The following is a 25122-nucleotide window of genomic DNA, read 5'->3' on the forward strand; positions in this document are numbered from 1 at the left end:
TGCAAACTGCATTAGAGTAGGTACAATAGAGTAAGTCCTGTCTGAATTTCCTGTTCATGGAATAGAATTCTCAATCCTGTGAATGTACCAGCTGGCTTGGAAACATTAAGAATCATGTGTTAAGTGATAGGTTTAGAAGGGGAAGTGTGGATGACTGTTGTCAGATTAAGAGTTTTTGTAGCAGTGGGGATGCTGTGCATCACAGATGATACATCAGCCAATTGTATCATCTGCCAATTTGCCAATTGTTTTTACAAATATTCTTATTTTGTGGCATTTTAAAACTTTTAAGATGCATAAATGGGACGTTCACCCATCCTCAACACTTGAATAAGATGGAAACTCCAGCCTTTTAATACAACTATAGTGTCAAATGTTGGTGAAAAGCAATGGAAGGATATCCATAACTGCACAGTGAGCTAAATTGTTAAGTGTAAATCAATGCTTTGAAACATTTTTTTTGGGGGGGGCAGAGAGATGATTCAATTTGAGAGATCTTTATTGTAGTTTAGAGGTTTGCGAGATCCAAATGAAAAACTGCAGTTGATTCTGTTCCCTCCGGAGGAAGAGTAACATTTTCAATTCCGCAAACTCTGAATCATCAGTTTCCAAGACATGCCCTTCTATAGAAATTAACCATCAGGAATGATTTATATTTGGAACTTCAGCAGCTTTTTTTTCTCATCTGGTGAAAATCGATGGTGCATTTGATAAATTGGTCCCTTTTTCATACTTTAGAATAACAATTCAGAGAATAAAGATGTTCTGTATTTTCATAGAAAGGCTTCTTCCTTTTCATTCTCTGTTGCAGTACAGCATGTTGCAATATGGATTGAAACCTGTTTTTTTTATCCTGTAGAGTATAAATTATTTTACCAGGAGATGATGTAATCTTATTTCCAGGAGCAACACTACCCTTTGTACAGTACAAAAGCTTTATATTTAACTCCTTAAATAGTGGGAGCCATTGGTCACAAAATCAATAATACACGTCAGGCGAAATCTGATGACCAAAACAGGGAGTTTTAAATAAGTTTTGATGGACTTTGCTCTCCTTGAAACCTCTATTGGATAATGTAGTTCTGACAGTGTAAACATTTTTAACTTTGAAAAATGAAGCAGGTAGAGTAACGCAGGAATCTGCAGGAGTATTTTCAATCCCCATGTGGTGCTGAAGAAGACTGCAGTACCCTTGAAATAGTATTAGCAGTAACTGACACAGTTTGTAGTTTTTTTTCTTTGGTAGAAACAGGTAGTGCAGGAGCTCATTTTAAACAGGGGAACATGTCTGCTGTTTATAAGTAGAATACATTTGCAGTGAAGTTGAACAAAATATTTAGGAGTGCTTCTTTTTTTTTTGGAGTGGGCTATGTTATGAGATAACATTTTACAATCTGTCCATATTTATAAAATGCTTGACCTTGCCTACTAATACTTCAGTTGTTTTTAATAATTTATCCAAAGATCTTTTTTTCCTGTGCTGTGACTTCTAAATGTGACTGCTTTTTTTAATGATTTTTTTCTACTGCTTTAAAATACTTTGTCAGTTTGTATTATACCAATTTTAATCTCTCAACCCCTTCATCTATAGTGGCTACATTAATCTCTTTCTGCTTAATTATTCCAGATCATTTTGGCTAATAATTATTGTAAATACAGTGGGTTTTTTTTTTTTATTCGTTCCAAATAGCATTGTAGCACAACCTCAAGTGCTCCCAGTATCCCAGTTCTCAATGTATTTCGCACCTGTACCTGGTCTGGATAACACAATTGTATCTGCTGTTGTCTGGAATGTTTATATTGAGTAAAACTACTCTACAGTAAAATTAGTACTTTATAAATATTTGTATTTATTTATATTGGATGAATTGGGTGCTCTCCCAAGATCAGGTTGAGCTGTGCGATGAAGGCAAGCCGTGGGTCAGACTGTGGCTGAGATTCCCCAACCCCGGCACACAGTTAGCTCAGCGCTCTTGAGGCTGGAGTGGAAAATGGTGCGAGCCAGGCATTCTCTGGCCACCTGGGCTGCAAGCCCTTCAGCTTGCCAAATACTTGTAGGATGGTGATGAGGATTGTACCTTGCCTCCAGTCACTGCTGATGTCCGGGCCATTAACCCTGTGACGTGTTAAAAGTGTTTCTGAGGTGGGCAGGTTTGAAGAGTCTGCCTCATCTCCTCATTCACTCGTACAGTAACAGCGAACCAAGACATGAAAGACACACAGCTGGTGCTTCCAAACTGAGTTGGTATACAATTTAAAAAGTCTAAATTTAAAAATTTAAAAGAACAAAGAATGTTTTTGATGATGAGAAACACCTGACAATGAAAGCACTTCATATTGGCTGCCCAGGTATGGTTTATCTTGAGTTGTTGTGGTTAGACTCAGGTCAATATGGATGAAAGATTTAAAAATAGCAAGCTTGGTTTCTTCTTAACCAAATTATGCTCTGTAAATAAAGTTGTTATAATAGTAAACATCATTAGAAGTCTTTGTTACTTTTTTTTCTAGCTGTATATTACTTGAATACCTTGACTGCTTCATCTTGTGTATTCTAATAGAGTTTGTGGAATGATCTACAAACTGCAATTCATTTAAAATTTGAAGTCAGTGTTCTTGGTTTTCCGGTCTGTACTTTAAGGCAACATTCTCCCACCCTATTAAATCCACTGTACTGGTGAATAGTTCATGAGCCAAAGCAAGTTCCTTTTTAGTTTTCTACTGCCTGAATTTAACTCTGCACATGCATACACCATTTGCAAAATGTTTACCCAGTCTTTAAATTCTGTAGTAAAGTAGAATACTTCTGTAGTATTTGCTAATTCTCCTATTTTGATATTGTTTGTACATTTAGCTAATTTGTGAATTATACTAACTTCTAAGTCATTTATCTAATTTAGGAATGGTATTTACATAGTACAAATCCCTGTGGTACTCCACTCATTCCATTGAGAGAGGGCCTGTCTCTTATCTGTGTTTCCAATGAACTAATTCTCAAATTGAACACACTCCTTTCTCCTATTGTGTAACGCCTGTAATGTTATGAGTAACTTTATTAAAAACCTTCTGAAAATCTAAAGACCATATTCATGTGCTCCGTGAATTTCTGTTACTGTTGTTGCTTGTTAAGAGTGTCTTATCAAGTTAGTTCAGCAACACTGTATTTTATTTCTAAATCCATTTTGGCCATTGTTTCCACAACCTAGGAGCTAGGCTTATTGGTTTATAATTACTTGATTCAGTTATGTCACTAGTTTTATAGTTATAGAGATATCTCAAAACAATTAGTCATTTTTTATTCTTTTTGTTAACTAGATAAGTTAGAGTTCTGACTAACTTATGGTATTAAATCAGTAGAAAAATCTTGTGTGTGCTTTGTTTGCTCTGTTTTTCTAGCCTTGCCCCTTGCCAAGTCATTAATTTATGACCTACATCATGTTTGAGATTTTGAAAGAATGTGGAACATGTGCATTACTATGTGATAAATGCATTTATCACTCCCATTCTTTATGTATGAGTGCAGGGGGTTTGCACATGGCATGATCAGATTCAGACAAAGGTGTGGCAAGGGGCGAGCAGGACGGAATGACTCAGACATGAAATACAATGGATGTGTGTGTGTGAAGACCCTTCAACAGGCAACAGGTTAGTTCTCAGTGCATTGAAGTTTATTTAGCAGGAGCGTCACTCAGCTCTTATAGAGCTGCAAAGAAAGCAACACTGATGTCTGAATTCTAAGCTAATTATCAGTCCAATCAGTGCTTGTTTTTTGACAGCAAACCTGTGATAAGATCTGTCCATCACTTTTTATGATCATTTATAATATCAGCCCACCACTGAAGGTTTCCTGAAGGTTTTGCCAAAAGCATTTTTATTTTCTTTTTTGAAGTACCAGGCATTACCAACTGACCTTAATTAGTCAGAGTCTGTGCCATCTGGAAAGTAGATAAACTAATTACAGTGAAGGGTGACTAATTGGACTGACAGCAAAGTACCACAGAAATTAAATTTTTATAGGGTGGAAACTGTTATTATTGCTGCAGAGTATATTACTGTTTTAAGTTGTATATAAAACAACTTTTTTTTTCTGAGGGTGTTCCAGCACTAAATGAATATAACTAAAAAATAATTCAATGCAGAAATTAAGGTTGGATTTAGTACTGGAATAATACATTTGGATGGTTTGCTTTAATCTTTTCAAAATGGTCCTTACTATGAAAGGTACTTTATAAAACAATTTCAAAAGTAATTTATTGGATGGTTTCTTCGTGCTTCCATCCTAACAAAGAATATTAAAAGCTGAACAGAATGCACTTACTTTTGTCGTGCTGCGTCATGATGTTAGGCTTGTACATAGAGCATTGTGCAGCAACAAATTTCATTAGAATCTTGAAGGGCAGTAATCTATCTCTGCAAAGAACATGCCCATGTAATGGAGAGTATTGTGAGTAACTTATAAATGCAATCGGGTTTAATAAAAAAGCATAAAACAGATCACTGGGTAAAGCACTCTATATAAGCCTAAACAAGGAATGGGCAGTCCTGGTTCTGAAGGATTTTATGGCAATCTTATTTATAGTTGAATATACAATATAGGCTGCTCTTATTACTTTGAAACAGGATTTACCAAGTTTTGGATTATTTTCCCCACTAGTATGGTGTGTGAGCTGGGACTAGGCCATCATGAGACAGGTAGTTTTACTCATCTGATGATGCATTATAATAGTAATCCTGTTCACTACAAGAGGAACTGTAGATTCAGATATCTGGGGTCTGTGCTGGTCCGAGGAGACACCGGTACTGTATAAAGCTACCTGTTAGGACTGAAGGTCTCCAAGACAAAATCCTCCCTAAAATTGACTGGCCCCCCAGGATCACAATTGGACACCCTTGGCTTATACTGTCCTGGCTTCATAGACCATCTAAGAACAGCTTAAAGGCAGGTTTGGGGTCTTGTCTTTACAATGCATTTTAAAAGAATAAATGTGGTTATCAGGGCCCTTAATCGTGTGTTAATGTAAAAATAATGTTCGACTGACACTCAAGTTCAATATCACTGGCAGGTTCTTCTGTAGTTACCAAATGGCCCAGTTTATGACACATTTCACTCAGTTGTTAATGTGTTGGCTTTTATACTGATGTCACAGCCAAGATTGAAATGCTCCTTTTTAGAGCAACAGAATGAGAAAAATGACATTCTCATAAAATGAAAAATGAATAGATCCTCTGCTTTAAATTAAGTGAAAGAAATATGAAGTTGCATTTTCTTCTCTCCTTGCAAAGCACAGTAGATTGTACCTTTTTATAGCCCTTTGACCTGCCTGCAGTTATAGGTGCATGACGTGATGAATGGAGACTCTATAACTGTGAGCTGTTAATCACAAAGTCCTGCTTCTGTAGACTGCATTGTTAAGGTGCAACAGAGAAAGTACCCTTTCATTTAGACAAGGTGAACAGACAGTAAAAGTCTCTGTGGTAGCTTAGTAATGTGAACTTATACACACTGTTGCTGAACTGGAAACACTGTTCCTGTCCCTCACAGCATTTTATTTGGACCTAGTTAAGCATGTATTAAATGCATAAAATGTGTGCTTAGTTCAACATCTCCTAATTAAAATGCCCCCTAAGGTTCCATTTTGCTTAGAAATTTGTAGCATTAAAAAAAAACATGGGAACAATAGCTTTCTTTGAAAATTTCTTTACATTTTTAAAAAGACACCTGAAAGATGTTAAGGTTCATGTGGTTACTACTGTACTGTCAGGTAATGCCATGGGCAATCTTTTTAGCAAGTATTCTGTTTTGCACTGTTGTATGCCACACCACGTGCAAAATTAAAAGGCTGCTGCACAGAACTGAAGTCACTTGTACACTGCATTCACTACATTAGAAGTTTTTAATCCAGGGCTTTAGGACTCACAGGTGTTGTGAAGATATCTTTCTGCATTCAGTGGCCTACTGCAAGCTCTTGTACAACATGTTCTTTTCAGTGACTCATTGTCAAGCTGCTCAGGGGCAGGATTGTTTCTTTAGATAACCTGGTTGCTGGTTGCTAAAAAGAAGATAAGTTGTGAGGCTTCACAAGCAAGAGTGTCCATTAAAAGCAGGGCATGTTTTTTCCTGCTACCTGTACTTGACGTGCTTGGAAGGTTGCTTACCCTGAGGCCTGTTTATTTAGAAAACAGGCAAAGAAAAAATGTTGTCTGCTGCAGCAAAACTTTCCCGAATGGAACTTTAAGCGAACAGTTGATTCTTGCAAAAGGAGAGGAAAACACTACTGCTGGACTGAGTAAATGGAAAGTGTTTTCTGTAGGCTGCATTCCAGATGGAATTATTTTTTCAGTCATGGTGTGCAAGTGCAAAGTCCATGCTTCTCGGATGCATTTCGTTCTGTGGAATTTGTGCGTTGGCTGGCATCCAGGACGCTTGGCCATTGCTTGTTCTGTTAATCAGGGTTTTTAATAATATAAGCTTATAAGCCTCAGTGACAAGGTCAGCTGGCTTGAGAAACACTTTAAAGGGGAACAAAATAAAACTACCAAAAGTGGCCAACACTGGCCTGCTGGATGAGCTAGTCTCTGCATGCTTATTGATGCAAAAAGTGTCCTGATTGCTGGGAGCCAGGTCTTGGAACAAGGCTGCAGTGTGCATGAGTGAATGGAGGGGGGGGGGAGACTTCAGTTTGGGGGGCGAGGTGGAATCCAGAGTTTGTGACAGTGTTTTAAAAGTTGATGGGCTGGTTCTTGGGGATGTGAGCTAATTCATTCAGATAACATGGTAGTTTATGAATATAATAATTTCAGCTCTGAAATCGCAATTTGGTGATCACAGTGCTGATTTCAGTCATTATTATAAATGATGGAAAAAGTATTTGTCCTCGTTGAGCGTTAAATGGTCAATTACATTTTTATGCAAAGTGCTAGATTGTATCGGGAAAATGTAGCACTACATTTTGTAAGTGATCATAGTCTGGATTTTCCATCTTTTCTAGCTTTATGTCCAGATGGTCACAGGGTGTAAAGCCCACAGTTTTTGAGTGCTGACTATACCTACAGCACTGTCTGCAAGGAGGCTTTTAACTCATGCCTTACTGAAATGAGTGTCATTATCTCACTAGCGTAACGGGCCCTGGAAATCTGCAAATTCTGTAAAAAACAGGCATTTTGTATGTCAGTACAAACACTTAAAATGCATACTGGTTGTTTGGTATTGGAAGACCAATATGTTGGAGCATATGTTGGAATGAGTTTTTTAACGAAAGATGATAAAATAAGCTATTTGGGAAGCCAATGTTTTTTGTGTTATATTTTAGTTTAATCCATCATGCTAACTGATTTTTTTTTTCTTCAAGAAAAATATGCATTTATGACGGACTTTAAGATTAATGCATAATCAAGATTTATGCACTCATTTATAGAAACTTTGGATAGCAATCAATCCGGATCATTATTACATGAGTACCTTGCAGTAAGTGCGTTACAATTCGATTCAAGTAGATGTCAGACTGTTTGATCAATCGTGCCATCATGTGAGAAAGTTGCTTTGATCTATGCTGACCAACAGCATTATACAGCAGCGCATTTTACTAATGACTCATAACCTGTTTTTCCTGTGCGCTGTTAAAATGTCTTGATGTTGCAAGAATCCTAGATTAATATACTCATGCAGTACATTATTACTAACATAAAATTACTACATTGTTACAGTAATTTGGAAAGTTGGTTTATGAGTATCGTAAAATCGGAGGTTTTCACTAAGTGCAGAACTATAAAGGTTCCAAATGGCATTGTTTTTTTAATTGAGCTTTAAACTTTAACATTGAAGTCATACATTTGTGATCCTCTTATGTCACTGCGTGTTAACCAGTACAGGTGAAAAGCCATATACAAATGCAAGAAAGTATTATCTCTGACTATACACATTTATTGTGAGGTCAGGATATTATTCTGTATCCGGATCAAAGCATATTATTACTGGTAGCAGCTACAGTGTATCTGTGGTGCCCCTTCTGGACCAGTGCAGAATCACTCTTGCAGGATCACATGCATAATGCTTCAGATCTACTTTAAAGCCAACGTTTATGAAGCGTTACATTGATATGAAAGTCTTTTACCCCTCCTTATGTTCAATATAAACTTGTTAAACATTTTGCACCTATGAATACAACGCTGTTCCTCAAGAAAAGACTTCAAGACGTCTTTTTTCTTTTTCAGTAATCTGTGATTTGTGTTTTCGGTAGTTACCTGGGAGGCACGTTGGAAGATATTATATTGAAAAAATATTCTTTCTACACATGATTGAGGATTTGTAGAACTTTGCTTGTTTACAAAGTTGGAAAGGAAGTTGGTTGATATTTAAGTAAATTATTTTCGGTGTCTTTTGGTATAAACAACTTTTCAAAACCAGTAAAAGCTGCTCTGCTCTGTAGTGTTTTTGGAATAGAAGGTAAAGGCAGTAAACTTCTTTTTACCATTTAGAAGGCTGTTGCAGGCATCGTAGTCTGAAATGATTAAAAGACCCAACCTAAGAGAACTTCACCTTCATTTCTCCCTGGGGATTAGTCAAAGGTAAATGCATTACCTCCTGGCCAGCAGCTCATTAATAATGCAATGCACTCATGCTGCCTGTGTTACACGGGCAGCTACTGTAAATCAGCCAGCTCTCCAGAAAGGTGTATTAATAAGAATATGTTTTAGTGCTGTGCTGCTGATGTCTGTTTATGTGAATTTACTCCTCTACAGTATGCGGATTGAAATGAGGCTGTCAGATAGGTTGTCTAACAGACTTTACATTTACACAACATGGAACCTGTTTTATTTCCTCTTAGCTTAAAGGTCTGCAGAAATGATCAAAATTTATTCCTGTAATAAAAACAGAATTCAATGTTTAGTAACAAGTTCACGTCAGCTCTTTATTGGAGACTAACTAAGGCGTGCACGAATGACCACTTTGTTAGAAGTCCACATACTGTATGTGTTCAGTTGGACATTTCATCTGAAATAAGCATCAAAGGGTCAAGTGGACAGTTGCGTCAGCATGTTAGAGGAGTAGAGGTTAGTTCCAAACTCTAGAAAGAGGGGTAAAGACACAATTAAATGTGGAATCTTCTTCAGATGTATTAATTGAACTTCATTCTAGCCTATACTTCAGATGAAGGAGAGGCAGAACAGGAGATCTGCAGTATTATATGTGCAGTATGTATACAAAGTCGATGAAGGAATGAGTACAAGAAGAAGTTAAATGCATGAGAAACTACTGCTTTGGGATATTTAAGGGCTACTGATTTACTAAGATCTTGAAGAGGTTCTTCGATCAGTGAGTTAACAATTGCTCGCGTGGGATGGTTTACTTTTCCACCTTCGGTTTGTGACATTTCTTACCTCACTCTAAAAAGCTGATGTAATGGTCTTTCTATTGAAGATTTCTTCTGTCGTGGGATTGAGATGTGAAAATGAGAAGAATCCGTAGGGATTGATTTGTCACTACATGTCCCCATTAATGATTTTCACACCTGTTTTAAAGATTGGAACTCCAATGTAATTTATATGCAGATATAATGAAGTGAAACTTTTTAAACTTTCAACTGAAAAAGCAAATGTCACGTGCCATGCAAAGTATTGAAATGGTTAGAAATGTCACGGTATACAGACAGTTTAATTGCAGAGCAGTAATGTAAACACCCTGTAGGTATGAATATAGATCCAAGATGGATCTTGTGTCAAGTTTCAAAAGGTGGTCAGGGATCGAGCACTTCTGCTTTGTCTGGGTAGTTCATTCCATCACCGAAGATTGAGAATGAAGTCCTCTGGAAGGTAAAAAAACAGAAAAAAGGAATGAAATATTTGCCAAAAGAGCAGGAAGTGGAGAGAACTGTAGGGGGAAGCCTCTGAGTTTGAATCGAATGCAATAGGTGGCCCTGGTGTAAAGCATTACATGTGAAAAGCTAAGAAGAGAAACGAAGAGGTGAGCCACAGATTGCTGGATGTGCTGCAGTGGGCGGGTGTCATTGGCAGGGAGTCTGGCCAAAAGGGAATTATAATAGTATTAGCGGGAAAGTCCCAAGGCTAATAGTTTTGTAGAACAGGTTGATATAGAAGCAGATCTTGCAAAAGTTATTTAAGAAGCAATATCAGGAATCTAGAGAAAGAAAGGTAGGGGACACAGGACAAGACTGTGGGACACAAGTCTACTAGAAGTCCTAGTATATGCAAGTATACATTATAAAGGTCTTGATCAGTAGATGACGGGATAATAGTTATCCAATCTTAAGGGTAGCAAAGCAGTCAAGAATGAAGAAAGAGGAAGCAGGATGAGTTGGGTGAAGAATCTGTAATGGAGAGGAGAGCACTTTGTCTACTGTACCGAGCAAATGCCAGATGAGAGAATCAAGATGCATTAGGAAAGGAGAGAGTTTGAGGTCTACCACATGCTTGAAATATTCGGAAGATGGGGGACTAGGCTGTTTTTTAAGAGGTGATGCAAACCTGTTTCATATTAATGAAAATGAATTAAATCAGTACAAAAGTACAGGAATATTAAAGAAATGGGAAGAAGAGGGAAGCAGATGAGAGACTAGTTTTGAAGAGATGAGTGGGAAGAGGATACCGATTTCAAGTGATAGTTCTGGTGGAAGGAGGAAGTGTCTGAGTCAGAGAAGGGTGTGAAGGAGGGAGCACCAGTGAGAGAAATAGGAGCAAGTGGGTAGTGAGTAGGCTGAGGGTGTGGGTTAGTGATTGAGGGAGGAGTTGGAAGTTTGGGAAATTTTGGAGCTTGTGAATGTCAGAGATTTTAGAGGAGATAGTCATCAGATAAGATGGAGGAGAAAAGCTCAGTAAGATTGTTGATTATAGGACTGGGTTCAGAATAGGAAAATTTGTCAGAGGCAAGTGCTGAAGAGGCAAATGAAGGTTGATAAAGAGTGATGGATATCCCAGACTGGTAGTATAGATATCTTTTCACATGAGTGCAGCTCAGTTCTGGCTTAGGAATGTGAAAGGGAAGAGTAGACAGGGTGAGAAGTGAGTGAACAGAGGGTGTCATGGGATGAAGTAAAAAGAGATAAGACTATGCAGGTACTGTAGGTAAGTTCATATTATATTAAGGGAGCAGCTGGAAGACCAAGACGTTGAAGAATTAACAGAATAGACAGACGGAGGGAAGAAGGTCACTCCTTGAAGAAGATGAGACCCAACAGAGAGGGAGAGGTCGAGAGTGTGCAAGAGGGGAAGAAGCCCAGCTGAGGAAGTGTTTGGAAAGGTGGATGTTGAAATCGCCAAGCAAGATCCCCATGTGTAGAGGGAGAGGGGAGGGAAGTCATCTGTCAACAAAATAAATAAGAGAACCTAGACAGCAGTAGAGTACAAGGCTAAAAGGCGAAGTTAAATGAGTTTACTTAAGATATGAAATTTGAATGTGACAAGAGAAAGAGGGACAGGGGGGAGGATTTGAAGGAGAACAGCGATGAAGGAGAGAACAGCATTCTAATGGCACTGTTCTATCCAAGGAGCTATACCATGTTCATCATGTTTTTTCAAGAAAGGAAATAGAACTACATGTGTATTTAACTGTGGAATAGAATAAATGGTATAGTTATATACAACATTTTGGACAGTAAAGCACAAAGTGAACATAGATTTTTTTTAATTAATTTTTAATCCAAAAAAGTAATCAAAATTTATCAAAGGAAAGTTATACATATGTGCTCACAGTTAATACTTAAAGTCCTCAGTGTGCGTACCATATAAAACAGTACTTGTCATTAATTTTATCTTAACTAAGGATCTCATTACAAGTACTCAACTTAAAAAAAAAAATGATTGAGCTAGGTTTTATAATGTGATTAAGAATTGTTTAGCTTGATTTTTGGGCTGACGTCATAATATAAATTTTGCTAAATAATTATGCACTTAATGACAGGCAATCTGGAAAGCTTTTCTTGAAGCACTCATTGTAATGTTGCTGTTACTTGACTTTTTTTTTTCCATCCTTAATTAACCGCTAGGGAGATGACTCAAATTGGGTTTGAATGAGACTGTAAGATCTGTAGAGGACAGAACTGAAGTTGTGTGATGAATGAGCTGTGTCACTGGGAATGAGATCAGAGAATATATGTGCGTTTGTTGAAAACACAGTTGTTCTAGTCTATGAAAATTGGTTTTGCAGCTTACAGAAAAACTCTTTTGCATGCACAGGGAACCAAATTCCATGTTTAACCATAAAGTGTTTGACCAAGTTTCTGTAACAAAAGATTCTGTGTTTATGGTACTTCAGTTTTTACATCCATACTTTTCAATTTAAATGGTGTTCTGTTAAATTGGTTTGTATGATTAAAATGCGTATATGCAACTGCGTCCCTTCGTCCCAATGTGTACTGGGAGCTTATAATCATCAGAAAATGCCTTGTTCCAGGTTTTGTACTCCTCTCAGGAGCAGAAAGAAGTGATTGAAGAATTACTAATTATTTTTTAAGGAATCCTGCTATGTAATAAACGATTCCTCAGCTTGTCTAAAAAGTGTTCCTTTTCTCTGTCTGTTGCGCAGGCGGCTTGTCCACAGTGATGACCTCCAGGCTTCGCGTGTTAGGCGGGAGGATCAGCAACATACGGGTATCGGAGCTGCCAAAGGACAAGAATAGGTCAGAGGTCATCTGCAATGTGCACTTCCTGGATGGCACTGTCCAGAGCTTCAAAATCAGTGTAAGTGCCTAAGCTCCAGCCTTCACAATTCACCTGGAAAAACTGATCTGACTATGGGTGGGGAGATGATGAGGACTGGAACTTTGTTATACCACTGTAACCCAGTTTCTTGGGGGATCATTTAATCTCTAAATCTCTCTTTGTCATCTGTTTTATAACAAGTCCTACAATAACAGCAAATCACCATCTTGGTCTTGTTTGATGAGGTAATTAAAAATGATCTTATTGTTCAATGAAAAAGTATCAATTATAGTTCTATTGATCCTGGCTTTGGAGGCAATTTAAGTGCATTTTAAACTTGAACTGGGTGACTTGAAACCTTTAGGACAGCATGGTACGGTCTTCACGCGAACCAGCTACCTATTTTTGCAGAAGACAGGCTCAGTTTGGTAGTTGCGTTGTAGAGCTGGATGCATTTACGAAAGTGAATTGCTGTTCTCTAATTTAGCTATAATAGCCTGCTTTAATAAGATATTGCTGCTTCATCTGTTTTTTGCTATTTCTTCTGCTCAACACATTTGAATTTAAGCATGCTCAAGTAGTTTGTTTTGTTATCCCGATTTCATATTGACCCTAATGTTATTTGTACTGAAAGAGTACCTCTGACTTGAGCCTTTTTAAGGCTTGAGAGCTGTTAAAAAATTTTAGTTTGCTCTAATCTGTTAGAAAATATATGTTTTTGCTTGGTTCCAACATTATAACACCTTAACTCACTACTTTCATCACATAAATCATGTTTAAAACCTCTTACTCACATGCCACAGGTTTAAAAGCTTTATTGCTGTAAACCCAACCGAAATTTACACCCATCCCCTCCAGCAAACCTTTCCTTTTTCCCCCGTCTCCTGTTCTATTCTCACGTGGTTAATGGATTGATTAATGGCTCCATAGCAGTAAAAGGTAAATTGTTTATGATGCAAACAAATCGGTTTACATTACAGGGAGTTTCTATGATTAATTACTTGGGTGCAACATGTAGGTTGTGTGGATTTTGCAAAGATTTGCCCAGCGGTTTTCTTTTCTGTTTAATTTTGATAAACTATCTAATTCTCATAACATGACATTTTCATTACTTCTTAAATCTTTATGCCATAACTGACTTAAACCCTGCTAATAATCTTGAAATTAGAGTGTCTTTACGACAAGAAAGCTGGTGGAAATGTTAATGTTGCAGCTTCTGGGTCAGATGCCTAGAGCAGCATGCTAAAGGTCACGTCAGCGTTATTATTCAACTATGTAGGCTGGATGGGAGATGGGATTATGGAAATGGGAATCTATCCCACACCAGTGCACGAAATTCTAAAGACTTACCAGTGTGTCTTGTTTCATTTCAGATGTTACATGCTGAGACTTAGCAACTGTTGTGCAAAAAGTCCTCTTTAAATATGTTTTTTAGCTCTAGTAATGTACTAAAGTTCAAAAGAAGCAAGGACTTTCACACTATGGCTTCTCTATACCAACACTCTACAGACATTTCTGAGAGTTTTAAGTGTCAGATTTGAATTGACAGATGGATGCAAGGTTTTGAATTTGTCAGAGCTTTCAAGGAGTCTGTTAAACACTGCCTCCTTGTGGTTGTCAGAGGTTTTTATGGTCTTACTTGTAAACTAAGCCTTTGTGTAGATTGAAAATAAAGACACTCTGACAATGCAAGCCAGAGCAGATGTGATGGCACCAAGGATACTGTTGTTTCACTTGCTACTCTATATTGGTTGATATGAAGTTCTTGAAACTGGTATGTTTGCATGTTTTTTCTAATTCGTCTTTCGAATGTGTGTTGGTGTTCAATATTTTGATTAAGTAACACGGCATACAAAAAACTGATCATGCAAGTTTGAATACCAGGTTGGTGTAAGCCAGAAACAAAATCTTTAATGTCCTTTGTCACCATAGACATTGGTAGGGTAAATGAAGAGTTGGATCTGTATGGATGTATGAATATAGTATGTATGTACACATCTTCCTCCAGGCAACATGAATCCTCAAAACAAAGCAATAAACTTCATGTCTAGACATATTTAAATTATCTATATTTATATAGTGGGACAGCACAGTGGTGTACTGGTTAGCACTGCTTGGGCCCTGGGTTCAAGACCGGATCTGGGATGCTATCTGCATGGAGCTTGTATAGTGATGCAAGATCTGTGATAGGAAAACTGCTTCTACCTGGAAGTAAACAGGAAAAGATATCAGGGAATTGATGATTCCCAGAGGCAAGGTGGTACAGTGGTTAGCATTGGCTGCCTCGCAGTACTGGGGCCCAATTCTGGACCTGGGGTGCAATCTTGATGGAGTTCATACAGTATGTATTCCCTGTAAAGGAACAAGTAAAGGTTTAGTCCATGCTGAAAAGAGAAGAATAGAAACACAATGTTTTGTCTGTGTCTGTGTGGGTGTTCTTCTGTTTTTGTCCCCACAGTCCAAAGATAAACTGGTAGGGAAGTTGGCTTCTGGGAAAACTGGCCACGGTGTGCATGTGCGTCTGTGTGTGCCCTTCAATGGATTGGCATCCCATCCAGAGTGTATCCTGCCATGTTACTTGCTGGGATTGGCTCAGGCTCCCTGGCTCCCCTGAAATACAGTATAAAGTGAATGGTTGGATGTTTATATAGATTCAACTAATAAAGACAAATTTATATAATGGATTACTTCAGTCAATTTTAGTTAAAATACAAAACATCAGATATTATTTAATTTGGCCTGTAAGATTTTCTTTTATTTGAAAAGTCTAGTTTCCATGTGTTTTCTTTAAATTGCAAGTGGTTTCTGTAATTTGTGGCCCAGTGTGAAAATCTTGCTCTGCTAAGACAGTTCTCTGATTGGGCACTGAAGGTCAGGGAGCAGCCACTGTCGGCAGAACTATTCCGCAGCACTATAACTGCTTATTATCTTTATAATGAGAGCACTTGCAACACAATTCAATCTGTCCTGGTAACCTGTCCTTGGTTGCTCAGAGAAAATTGGGGTTTCTGTTAAAATATTTTTTGCTTACAATATATGATATGTCACCACATATGACACTCACACTGACATGTGTGATGGGGAAATGTTTTATTGAACTTGTATAGAACAAAAAATAAAGCCTTAAACCAGCCCTTTGTTTTAACTTTGTTTAAACAGTATTATGAATGCTGATTTTGCCCACTATATTTTCCATCACAAACATTGTTTTTTCTTCAGGGTCTGCAGGAGTTCTCAGACGTCCGTTTGAGAGCAACTGATTGTGTGAGAAAATGCATTCAGTCATTCTCACACATGCAGCTGTCTAGAGGGTGATAATACCCAGAGACAGCTACTGTGCTTTGAGAAGCAAAAGAATAAAGTCAGGTTTACGAAGTCGGCAGTGTGATGGTATAAAGTTTCACTCTGGAATGAAGTGGTCAGACAGCACCTGCCGAATCTTAGAAGTGACCTTATAAACTCCTTGGTGGACAGGGGAAAGGCTACAGTCACAGGTGGTGTAAGTTTCCTTGGACAGACATGATCAAAACCATTTTTGCAGTGCGAATGGCTCTTTAATTTCTGCCTCTGTAGTTATCCCCAATAAAATCTGACTTTCAGTGTTCTTTAGCAGGAAAATTGCATTACTGGAACATTTTTTTCTAGAGTTTTTGGAAGAGTAAGAATATATAAATGAAAGTTTCATTCCTATTTTCTAACATTTGTTGGAAGTGAGCTTCATGCCTTTTGTATACTGTACAAAATTCATTCTTTTTACACACAATGATCCTGTGCTTTCTACTCACCTCAAATTTTAGTGATGTGTTTGAAGCCTGCCAAAACAATGTGCTTTAAAATGGTTTTGTAGAGAAAAGAATAAAGTTGTTTTCCTCCGAGATTTAAACCTGTCTACAAATGCATGAGAAAAGATTTTATTTTGGGCTGAATTGTCTGCATTTACAAAGTACGTTCTGACATGCTGTCACCAGAATAACAACATTTTGTAATAGCTTTAGAACGCACTTGAGGATCAGAATTTAGTATAGGATTGTGTGACATTAGTAGAGGCCTGTATCCCTCTCAAATCCCATGAATCTTAATTTTCAGTGTCAAGGTTTTTTTTTTGCTGTTATTTGATAAGGGACTCACATTCATATTATGATACAATAAAAAAATTCCTAATAATGTTATGTTAAAATGATCTTTTTTAAAAAAGCATTGTAGAACTGTTGGATTTTAGAATCTTTTCACCAGATTTCAAATGGTTTATTTTTGGTGAGAATAACAAATTATTCAGGGGCTGGGTGAAATAAATGAAATTATTGGCTTTTAACTGGTATGTTTGACTGTATTTGGGCAGTGATTGAGAAAATGTTGAGTCTAGTCTGTATCATGTGCACTGTTGCAGCTGGTTCACTGATGCACTTTATCCCAGTTCAGTTCAGTCTTGCACTAGCATTGTAATGAACTGTGTGGCAAGTTTCAGAATGACTGTGCATTCATTAGAAGTATCAGCTGCCCTGCTTTCATGGCAATGGAGGGCATAGGGAAGCAAGCACAGTACTGCAGTCCTGTACATTTAGATTACAGTGTAGAAACAAGACACAGGACTCTGGCACATACTGCAAAAATTGTATGCACCATAAAGCATCATTACCTTCCACCAGAAAATAAGTACAGAAAACGCTAAATTCAGTAATGGATGCATTTTTTAAATTTTTTATAGAAGCGATAGCAGTCTGTCCTTTACGGGGGGGGAGTTCAGATCTAAACATCAAACAAAACTGAAATGTCTTAAGCCCCAAAACACTCAACACTACAATAGCTGCTCATACTGTACGTCTCATGTTACTTTGTACAAAGAAACAGACCGTGCAAAAGGTGACAGGGTGTAGCATAACATACCATTATTTTAATCTTTCCTGTTCCCTTTTTTTGAGTGAGTGTGCTCTGCCCTCACGATTGGAGTGCAGTGTTCCTGAAAGGGCTTGTTTTTGTTTGATTCAGCGCTCCTCCTGTCAAGGGGGGTGGGGGTGGGGTGGGGGGTCCGCAGTTTTCCCACACGTCTAAACCAGTCCTGGCTTCAACAGAGCTCCAAAAATAGTTCCTCTGAAAGGCGTTTAAAAGCAGCTGTGGGCCTTGTCACCTTAATTGTACAGAATGCATGGTTACAGAGATAAAATGAGTTATCCTGGGATGGAGAGACTTAGGAAGCTTAAGGCGGTTTGTATCAAATGAGACTCCCAGCAAGACCCTGCATGGCTACTGTACATGTTAACATCAGAGCCTCGGACACTAGCTGTCCATTATCAGCTCTTTGCAGGTCAGCCAGCCTGTGGCATCCAGTGTAGCAGAGAGTTTTCTGTTTAATACAGAAGTGTGGTCGATAGTGAGTATTGTTATAGCCTCTTTATCTAGCTGCTTAGATGTGTAACGATGTGGACTTCTGGATTTGGGTTACTGAGATACTTCACTGCTGTGAAAGAGAGCTGAATGAATATTGGATTTCAGCTGGAGAATCTGGGCAATCATGCTTTTCAGCAACAAGAATGCTCTAAGCCAACTATCCTTGACCCAGTCCTTCATTATTGATGATATGGCTTTTTTAGCATACATTTTGTATTTCGATTTGGAAGGCGGTTGCACTAGCAGCATTTCCATTCACTGCTTTATGCAGTGTTAAATGAAATGGAATAAGAGACTAGCTGCAGCACTAAATACCTGAGTCATAAAACACGATTCAGCAAGATGATTAGCTTTCAGCTTGTCCTAGAGCATATGCTGGATGCACAGTACAATTATTTTAGGACTTGTTGTATTCTCCATCTTATTCAAAAAACAAATATTTTTTTTGTAAAAGTTATATTAAAATTTAATGCATAAATGCCAGTGTTCTGTGACTAAACTATTTCAGTTGACCGGGCTTGTACCAAAGCTCTTTTGTGTTCTGATACTTTATTTATGAGTTTCTCTGTTTCCTTGGCTTGAGGAATATCACAGAAGGGACAAATGTATTGCATGTCGTTGTACGTGCCGTGGACATACATATTCGCATGCCTGAGAAATAGCACCTCACAGTAACTGTCAGAGCCTTGTGACCAGACCATTAGTAGCTGAATTAAGTACACAACTTGACAACAGATGGATTGTTTTAACCTGTTTTCCCCCAATATGGGACATCAAGGCATCCTATTTGAAGGAATACCACACTACTCTGATACTCAGCTTTTAAATTGTATGAAAAAGCAGTTGCCATGCATAATTGATAGGCGAGGAGAGTCAATCATCTATACTGGAGGGAAACGTGGTGGAACCATGAATCAGTTGTCTTTTGAAACTTTGAAAGGATATGAATGGTTAGTAGTAAATTAATAGCTTGGCAAGCTTTGGGCTGCTAAATGTGAACTGTAAAGAGTGGGAGATTGATTGCTCATCGAAATATAAGCCTTTCTGTAGCTTTGCCCTGTCAGAGTCTTTTCCTGCTGCTTATGTGTATAATGTTTGAAGCATTAATGTGTTGCACCTTTTGAGTTAAGCTGAATGTCCAAATTGCAAAATCCTTCTTTGGTCATTCTTGCAAAGAATAAGGCAAAGTATGGATCTCCCCTCTCTTGTAATTGAAGAAGATGTTTCTTGAAAAATGATTTAACCAAAGCATACGTACCTGAAAAGCTGTTTGAAAAGCTCACTCGTTTAATGTTTCACCTTTTGAATGGCTGCAGTGCTATAGTTACATTTAGAAGTCATGTCCATATCATTTGACTACCCATGTTTCACACAGATAATTGGGGAGGTAATGGAATGTCTTTTATATTGCTTTGTGCTTGTGTACCATGCACTCCTCTCACAACATTCAATCATAAAGCACCCAACAAGACACACCTGAGCGTATTCTAAATAGTTTGATTTCTTACATCTATGCTCTATACTACATACTTACATTTCTTTAAAAATTTCAAAGGGCACTCCTTAAAATGGGCAAATTTCAGTCTCCTCAATCGTTTCTTATCGAAATGCAAGAAGGCAAGATTTTGGAAAGTTTACGGCTTGTTAGGCTTTCTGCTCCTTTCCTTGAGCTCTTCTGATCTGACAGATTTAAGAGGGACTATGTTTAAACAGTTTAGTCTGCAGTTCCATTTAATGAACACTCCTGCAGCTATTCCAAAACACAGGAGACATGTTAGATCTGCCTTGACAAATTTCCAAGACTTGCTGAATATTATGGAAAACATGCATTTTCACATAAACGTCAAATTTTCATTATGTAATAACCATGGCAATGTCCAAAATGACGTGTTACAGGAGAGTGTTAAAAGTGTACTATATCATTGCAACAAAAAAAAAGGTACTGTCTTACTTTTCAATTTGGGGGGAAAAAGGTCATACCAGGCCAAGAAGACCAGTCCCCTAAGCCTGTCAATATGGTGAGCAGTCTGATTTTTTTGCAAGGAAAAGTGCAGCACTGTTAAGCCTTTGTCACACTACAGGACTAGACACGACTTATAGTCAGAGAGCATGTCAAATTTAACGACTGGAGTTGCTGAATCTCGCTGCCTTTTCTGTCCTAGAGGGTCTTCTTTCCTTGCAGCAGCATTGTATGCATTGTATTTCCGGTTGAGCGCTCATTGGCTATTGACTGTCACAGACACAAGAGCCCACCCCTACAACTTGCCACTCGCTACGAGAAAATCAGACCTGTTTGATTTCATCGTAGCGAGTCGCAGCGAGTCATAGGGGCTGAGACGGTGGGGGTGTCACACTATACAACTGACGGTAATGGGAGCACACGCTGCGACTCTCTACAACTCGCTGTGATTTTCTTAGGATTGTGTAAATGAAGTCTACGACTGAAAAACCTAGGAGAAGTTGTGTTGTGTGACGCCGTCTTAAGTCTTTCAAGGGTCGTTGAGCTTTGGTCAGTTTTTAGTTTTTCAGCATTTTTTCGGGACCATGCAAAACATTGTTCTGATGATGATTGTAACAATGTTAATTATCCGACAAGGAAGATGTTTTATTCCCTTTGCATCAGATCCTCCCCTTGTATGTGTTCCTAATTTGTTTGTTACAAGATTGTTGTATGAATGAAGCTACCCGAAGTTTATATTCATTACACTTCCACTAGGCTTAGGCCCATTTATGGAGGCTTCTGTAATAATATAGCTTAACAAGGGATAATGAATTTAAGATGATTTTCTAAATGTGATAGCTGGAGGCCTGCATCACCCTGTGAACCACTGTGACATTGGAGATATTTCACATTTTTAGTGGTAATGGTGATGAGTGATGACTAAAGCTTTTGACCTGAAATTAATTGAATACTAATTGAAGGGACAGCAATTATGGCTCAAGTCTTAAGGCAAATAATTTTCTGCCTTTAACCTTGATATCTGAGCAATTTGAGGCAACTTCTCATATGATACTGTTCAACCTATGAGAGACATGCGTTTGCATTTCAGGATTAAGTACATTCTATAATTAATTATCTCAGGCATATTAGGCGGCATTCATTATTCTTTTACTCATACAGCTCAATTGACATTTTAATTTTTGTTATGAGTAATTTTCACTCCTCCAGTGCTTTCCAGTGTTTTTGTAGAGGACCAAAATAAACTAAAAGTGTGTCATTCTTTACTGTGGACCCCTCTTTCCAAAAAAGCAGCACATTGGTCAAATATCCCCTTCAATTCGTAGATCTCATGTATTTTTTTCTGAGCATAGTAATTACTGTTATAGAGGCCTCCTCCTTCTTTTCCTTCTCCTCCTCTAAGTGGAAGAATCATCACTTCTCTCTCCTCACTTATACTACTAATTGCTCTAATTCACAACCACCTCTTGTCAGTTTTATTCTGTTAGTTTGCTTAGAAAACTGTACTGTTTTTCAATTAGATTTGTGTGGATTTGAACTGCCCTTTATGGATTTATAGCAGACTTGCAGTGTGTCTCATCTGGTAAAAATGGAAATCCAGGATCAGCAAGACAAGTGTAAGCTAGTTATCGTATGCTGAAAGTACACCACTTAAAGCACACTCATATCTTGCATTGCAAGAAATGCTGGACAAATTTGTAAAAGCAGCCACTGATATAAGAAGACTGACTATGAGCATCATAAAGCCGGCTAGCACAAGGTCGTGCCTATTCCAGTCCTCCCATTCAACATCAGCAACTACAGCTCAAGAATGGTGCTACAGTACGTCTGTATGTTGGCAGGACTTGGCCCAGTGATATGTTTGACAGAAAATTTTGAGGCTTGAATTAGCTGTGCTTTAGTAGCCTCAATTGTTTGCATACCTGAAAGTGACAATGTTGTGGGACCTTCACTAGACAGAAGATCTTTGGCACAGTGATATTGGGTTACCTTCTCTTCCTCAAGCAGTGTAAGGATACTCATTATGCAATAAATACTATCCAGTTGACAAACCTGGCTTTCAATGTGAGCAATGTTGAATACTTAGATGGGACCAGTGGCTTGTATAATGTGCATGTTTTCAATTAATAATTTAGGGATATATGAACTTTACCTCTGTCTGCAAACTGACTTTATAAAGGCAAACTGTAATTAAAGCATCTTTTAGAATGTCCTGCTATCTAGCATTGCAAAATGGCCAAAGCTTACGATTTCATAACCCTGAAACCAGGACAAAAAAGTCAAAAGCTTTTTCAAATTTGGTAAGTCCCGCTTAAAGCATTAAAAAAAGTCATAATGTAATCTTAATAACATTGCACAGAGCTCAATAATATTTGTCATAAATAATTTAAATATTAAATATATTTAAAAACATTCATTTTTATTTACACCCCTGTAGTTAAGATTTTGTGAATCCTCTGGCAAGGATTACACTGACAAGACTCCTCCTGTAGTGCAAATGTATTCAATTAGGGGGTCTGCGGAGGAACTGCAGGGGGTCCATAGAAAAATGTTTTTGCAAGAGAAATTTTTCTGGAATATAGTTCTGGATATTAACTATATATATTACATTAACTACTATATTACATATACTGTATATATTAACTATATATAATACATTTTACGACCTACTACTAAGGATCAGACGCTTTATTCTTACTCTGAACATGCTATCTCTTACTTAAACACTCTGTAATACATAGGTTCCTGATCTTCACCTCTGCATTGACAAATCAACATATAGGATCATTTGGTCAGTGCATTCAACCTATAGTAATTGGCCATATTCACTCGTGAATATTGCACATGGGGGGAAAAAGAAAGACAGCTGTTAAAGGGATAATGGATTGCTTCTTAAATCAAGAACACTGGTCTACCACCCACCTCATCAAAGACTGGTGAAACAAAAGAAACTGCAGGTTTCCCAGCAGCCCAAGGTAAACAGAAAACTGAGAAACTGAGGAAATATATGGAAGAGTACCTTAGGTATGTGTTTACTTTCAAAGAAATTGGGGGAGAGGACATATGCGTATGTGTCAGTTGTTCAGAATCTCGGTCAAATGAATGTATGAAACCACCAAAGCTGCAGTGAAACAAAACGGGAACAAGGATATTTCCAGGAATGCCTAAAATCTTTCAGACATTGATGAGAAAATCGTCAAAGGTGAGCCAGAATGCCCTCAAAGCTTCCTATCAAGTGGAACTGCGAATAGCTCAATGTAAAACAAATTCCATCCCAGAGAGACTGATATTGCTGGCAGCCAATGATAAGTAAACACTGTCTGTACCTTTGTCAGATACAACGATTGCTTGCAGAATTGACAAAATGACGTAAAATGTCACAATACATTTAATACAAAAACTCAAATTAGTTGCGGCGTTGCAGAGACGTCAACTGATATTGCTAAAGGTGTACAACTTTTCGCATTGTTGACAGTGAAATTTGTGAACAACTTTTGTAAAAAGCTACCTGAACGCACAAGTTCTGAAATTTTATATGATTGCTCGATTTTTTTTTTTTAAATGATAATAATCTGGGCAAAACATGTCACAGTGTGTACCCTATGGTGCAAGAGCTATGAGCGGTGTAAAAAGCGGCTTCCTTGCACTCTTCAAAGAGGTTGCACTTCAAGTACTGTGGACACACTGCATGTTACACCGTAAATCCAGTGTGAAAGATGAAACAGTGAGCAGTGGAAGGAAAGTTTTCCATGTTTTCATTAGTGGACAGTACAGTGTAATGGCTAGTGATAGAGCAGACTCGCAGCCTGGATGACAAGCTCAATACTTGGACACTTGGAGGCACTTGATCTTCAATTTCACAAGTACTTTTTGGAGGCCGAGTACTTGCAACGGGACAAAACATGGGTAATGTTTTAAGGAAAATGCATCAGAAGCCTCAGACGTGACAGCCCTTGAACACGATCAACTGAACTCTCCACAGGCCGCATATACAGGAACATTGACTCTCAAGGTCTCTCATCCAGTTCGGGATTTGTTACCTGAAGGATTTCCCCCAGCTGAGCACAGAGGCAGTGAGGAGCCTTGTGCCATTAGCAACAACGTGTTTTTTTTTTTGGGTGTGAAAGTGGATTTTCTGCCCTGGGTTTCTTGAAAAACAAAAACGGTTCAAGACTCCAGCCAGAGAGTGATCCAAGCCTCTGTCTGTCATCCTCCATCTCCCCAAGAATAGAAAAGCTGTGTGCTGCTCACCCAGGCCAGTTGTATTACTGAGGTATGTGCAATGTTTATAGTGACTTTTGTAATCCTTTAGGTTTATTATTGTTTTAATCACCTACTTAAATATCATAATTATTAGTCATTTACATCAATAAATATAAAATATTATCAGCAAAAAGTGACAAAAAATAGCTAAAATTATAATGGAGTCCCCGTCTGTCTTTCTATCCAAGTAGGGGTGCTTGGATTGTGTGCTTTGAGGTTCTTGCGCTTTTGAAGGTGGATTTTTAACCATGCTCTAGGTCCTTTGGTCCCTGTGGTTTCTCTTCGAGAACTTCTTGAATTCAAACCACAAATCGGCTTAAGATCTGTAGATTGAGATGGCCAGTCCAGCAATTTGGTTTGCGCACGGTTAACCACGTCTTTACCCGTTTGGATCCTTGCCGTACCAGAATATTGTTCACAATGTCATTGCATCTGCTGAAGAAAATGTGAGCAGACACATCTGAAGCAAATAGACAGTGGGGCTATCAAAAGCTAATTAAAAGATGATCCTGGACTTTTACCTTATGAATGTGTCTGACAGAAATTTGGAGCTAAGCTCACCCCTTGTCTTGCTTGATATATATAAACATGTATCTGTATTTTGCTACCCATTTGGTTTAAGGATTGTGTGCTCGTTTGTATTTTTTTGTATTCTTCTTTTGTGACTTTGCAGTGCCCTACTGTAAGCATGTAAATTAATCTTTATAGATTGTGCTACTCATGGTCATCAGTATCATCAAAGAACAATAAGGAATGAAGTATTGAACTGAATGTGATACTTGATTCTGTTTATCCAAACTTGGCTGCATTTATGTGAGTGATTCTTATTTCAGCTGAGAGAATTGAGAAATGTATATTTTGGT

The 25122-nt window shown here is 38.0% G+C and overlaps 1 protein-coding gene across 1 annotated transcript in view; it reads left to right on the plus strand.

Moving 5' to 3' along the window:
* Nucleotides 1–25122, plus strand: part of ptpn3 (protein tyrosine phosphatase non-receptor type 3) — a 125586-nt gene that overhangs the window by 34679 nt on the left and 65785 nt on the right. Inside the window, exon 2 of the mRNA XM_088929442.1 lies at nt 12536–12690. Coding sequence (XP_088785568.1) covers nt 12553–12690 — 138 coding nt within the window. The 5' untranslated portion in view covers nt 12536–12552. The remainder of the gene's footprint in view (nt 1–12535; nt 12691–25122) is intronic.

Source organism: Atractosteus spatula, chromosome 12 (assembly GCF_055471065.1).
Source record: "Atractosteus spatula isolate fAtrSpa1 chromosome 12, fAtrSpa1.hap1, whole genome shotgun sequence".
Classification (NCBI taxonomy): Eukaryota; Metazoa; Chordata; class Actinopteri; order Semionotiformes; family Lepisosteidae; genus Atractosteus; species Atractosteus spatula.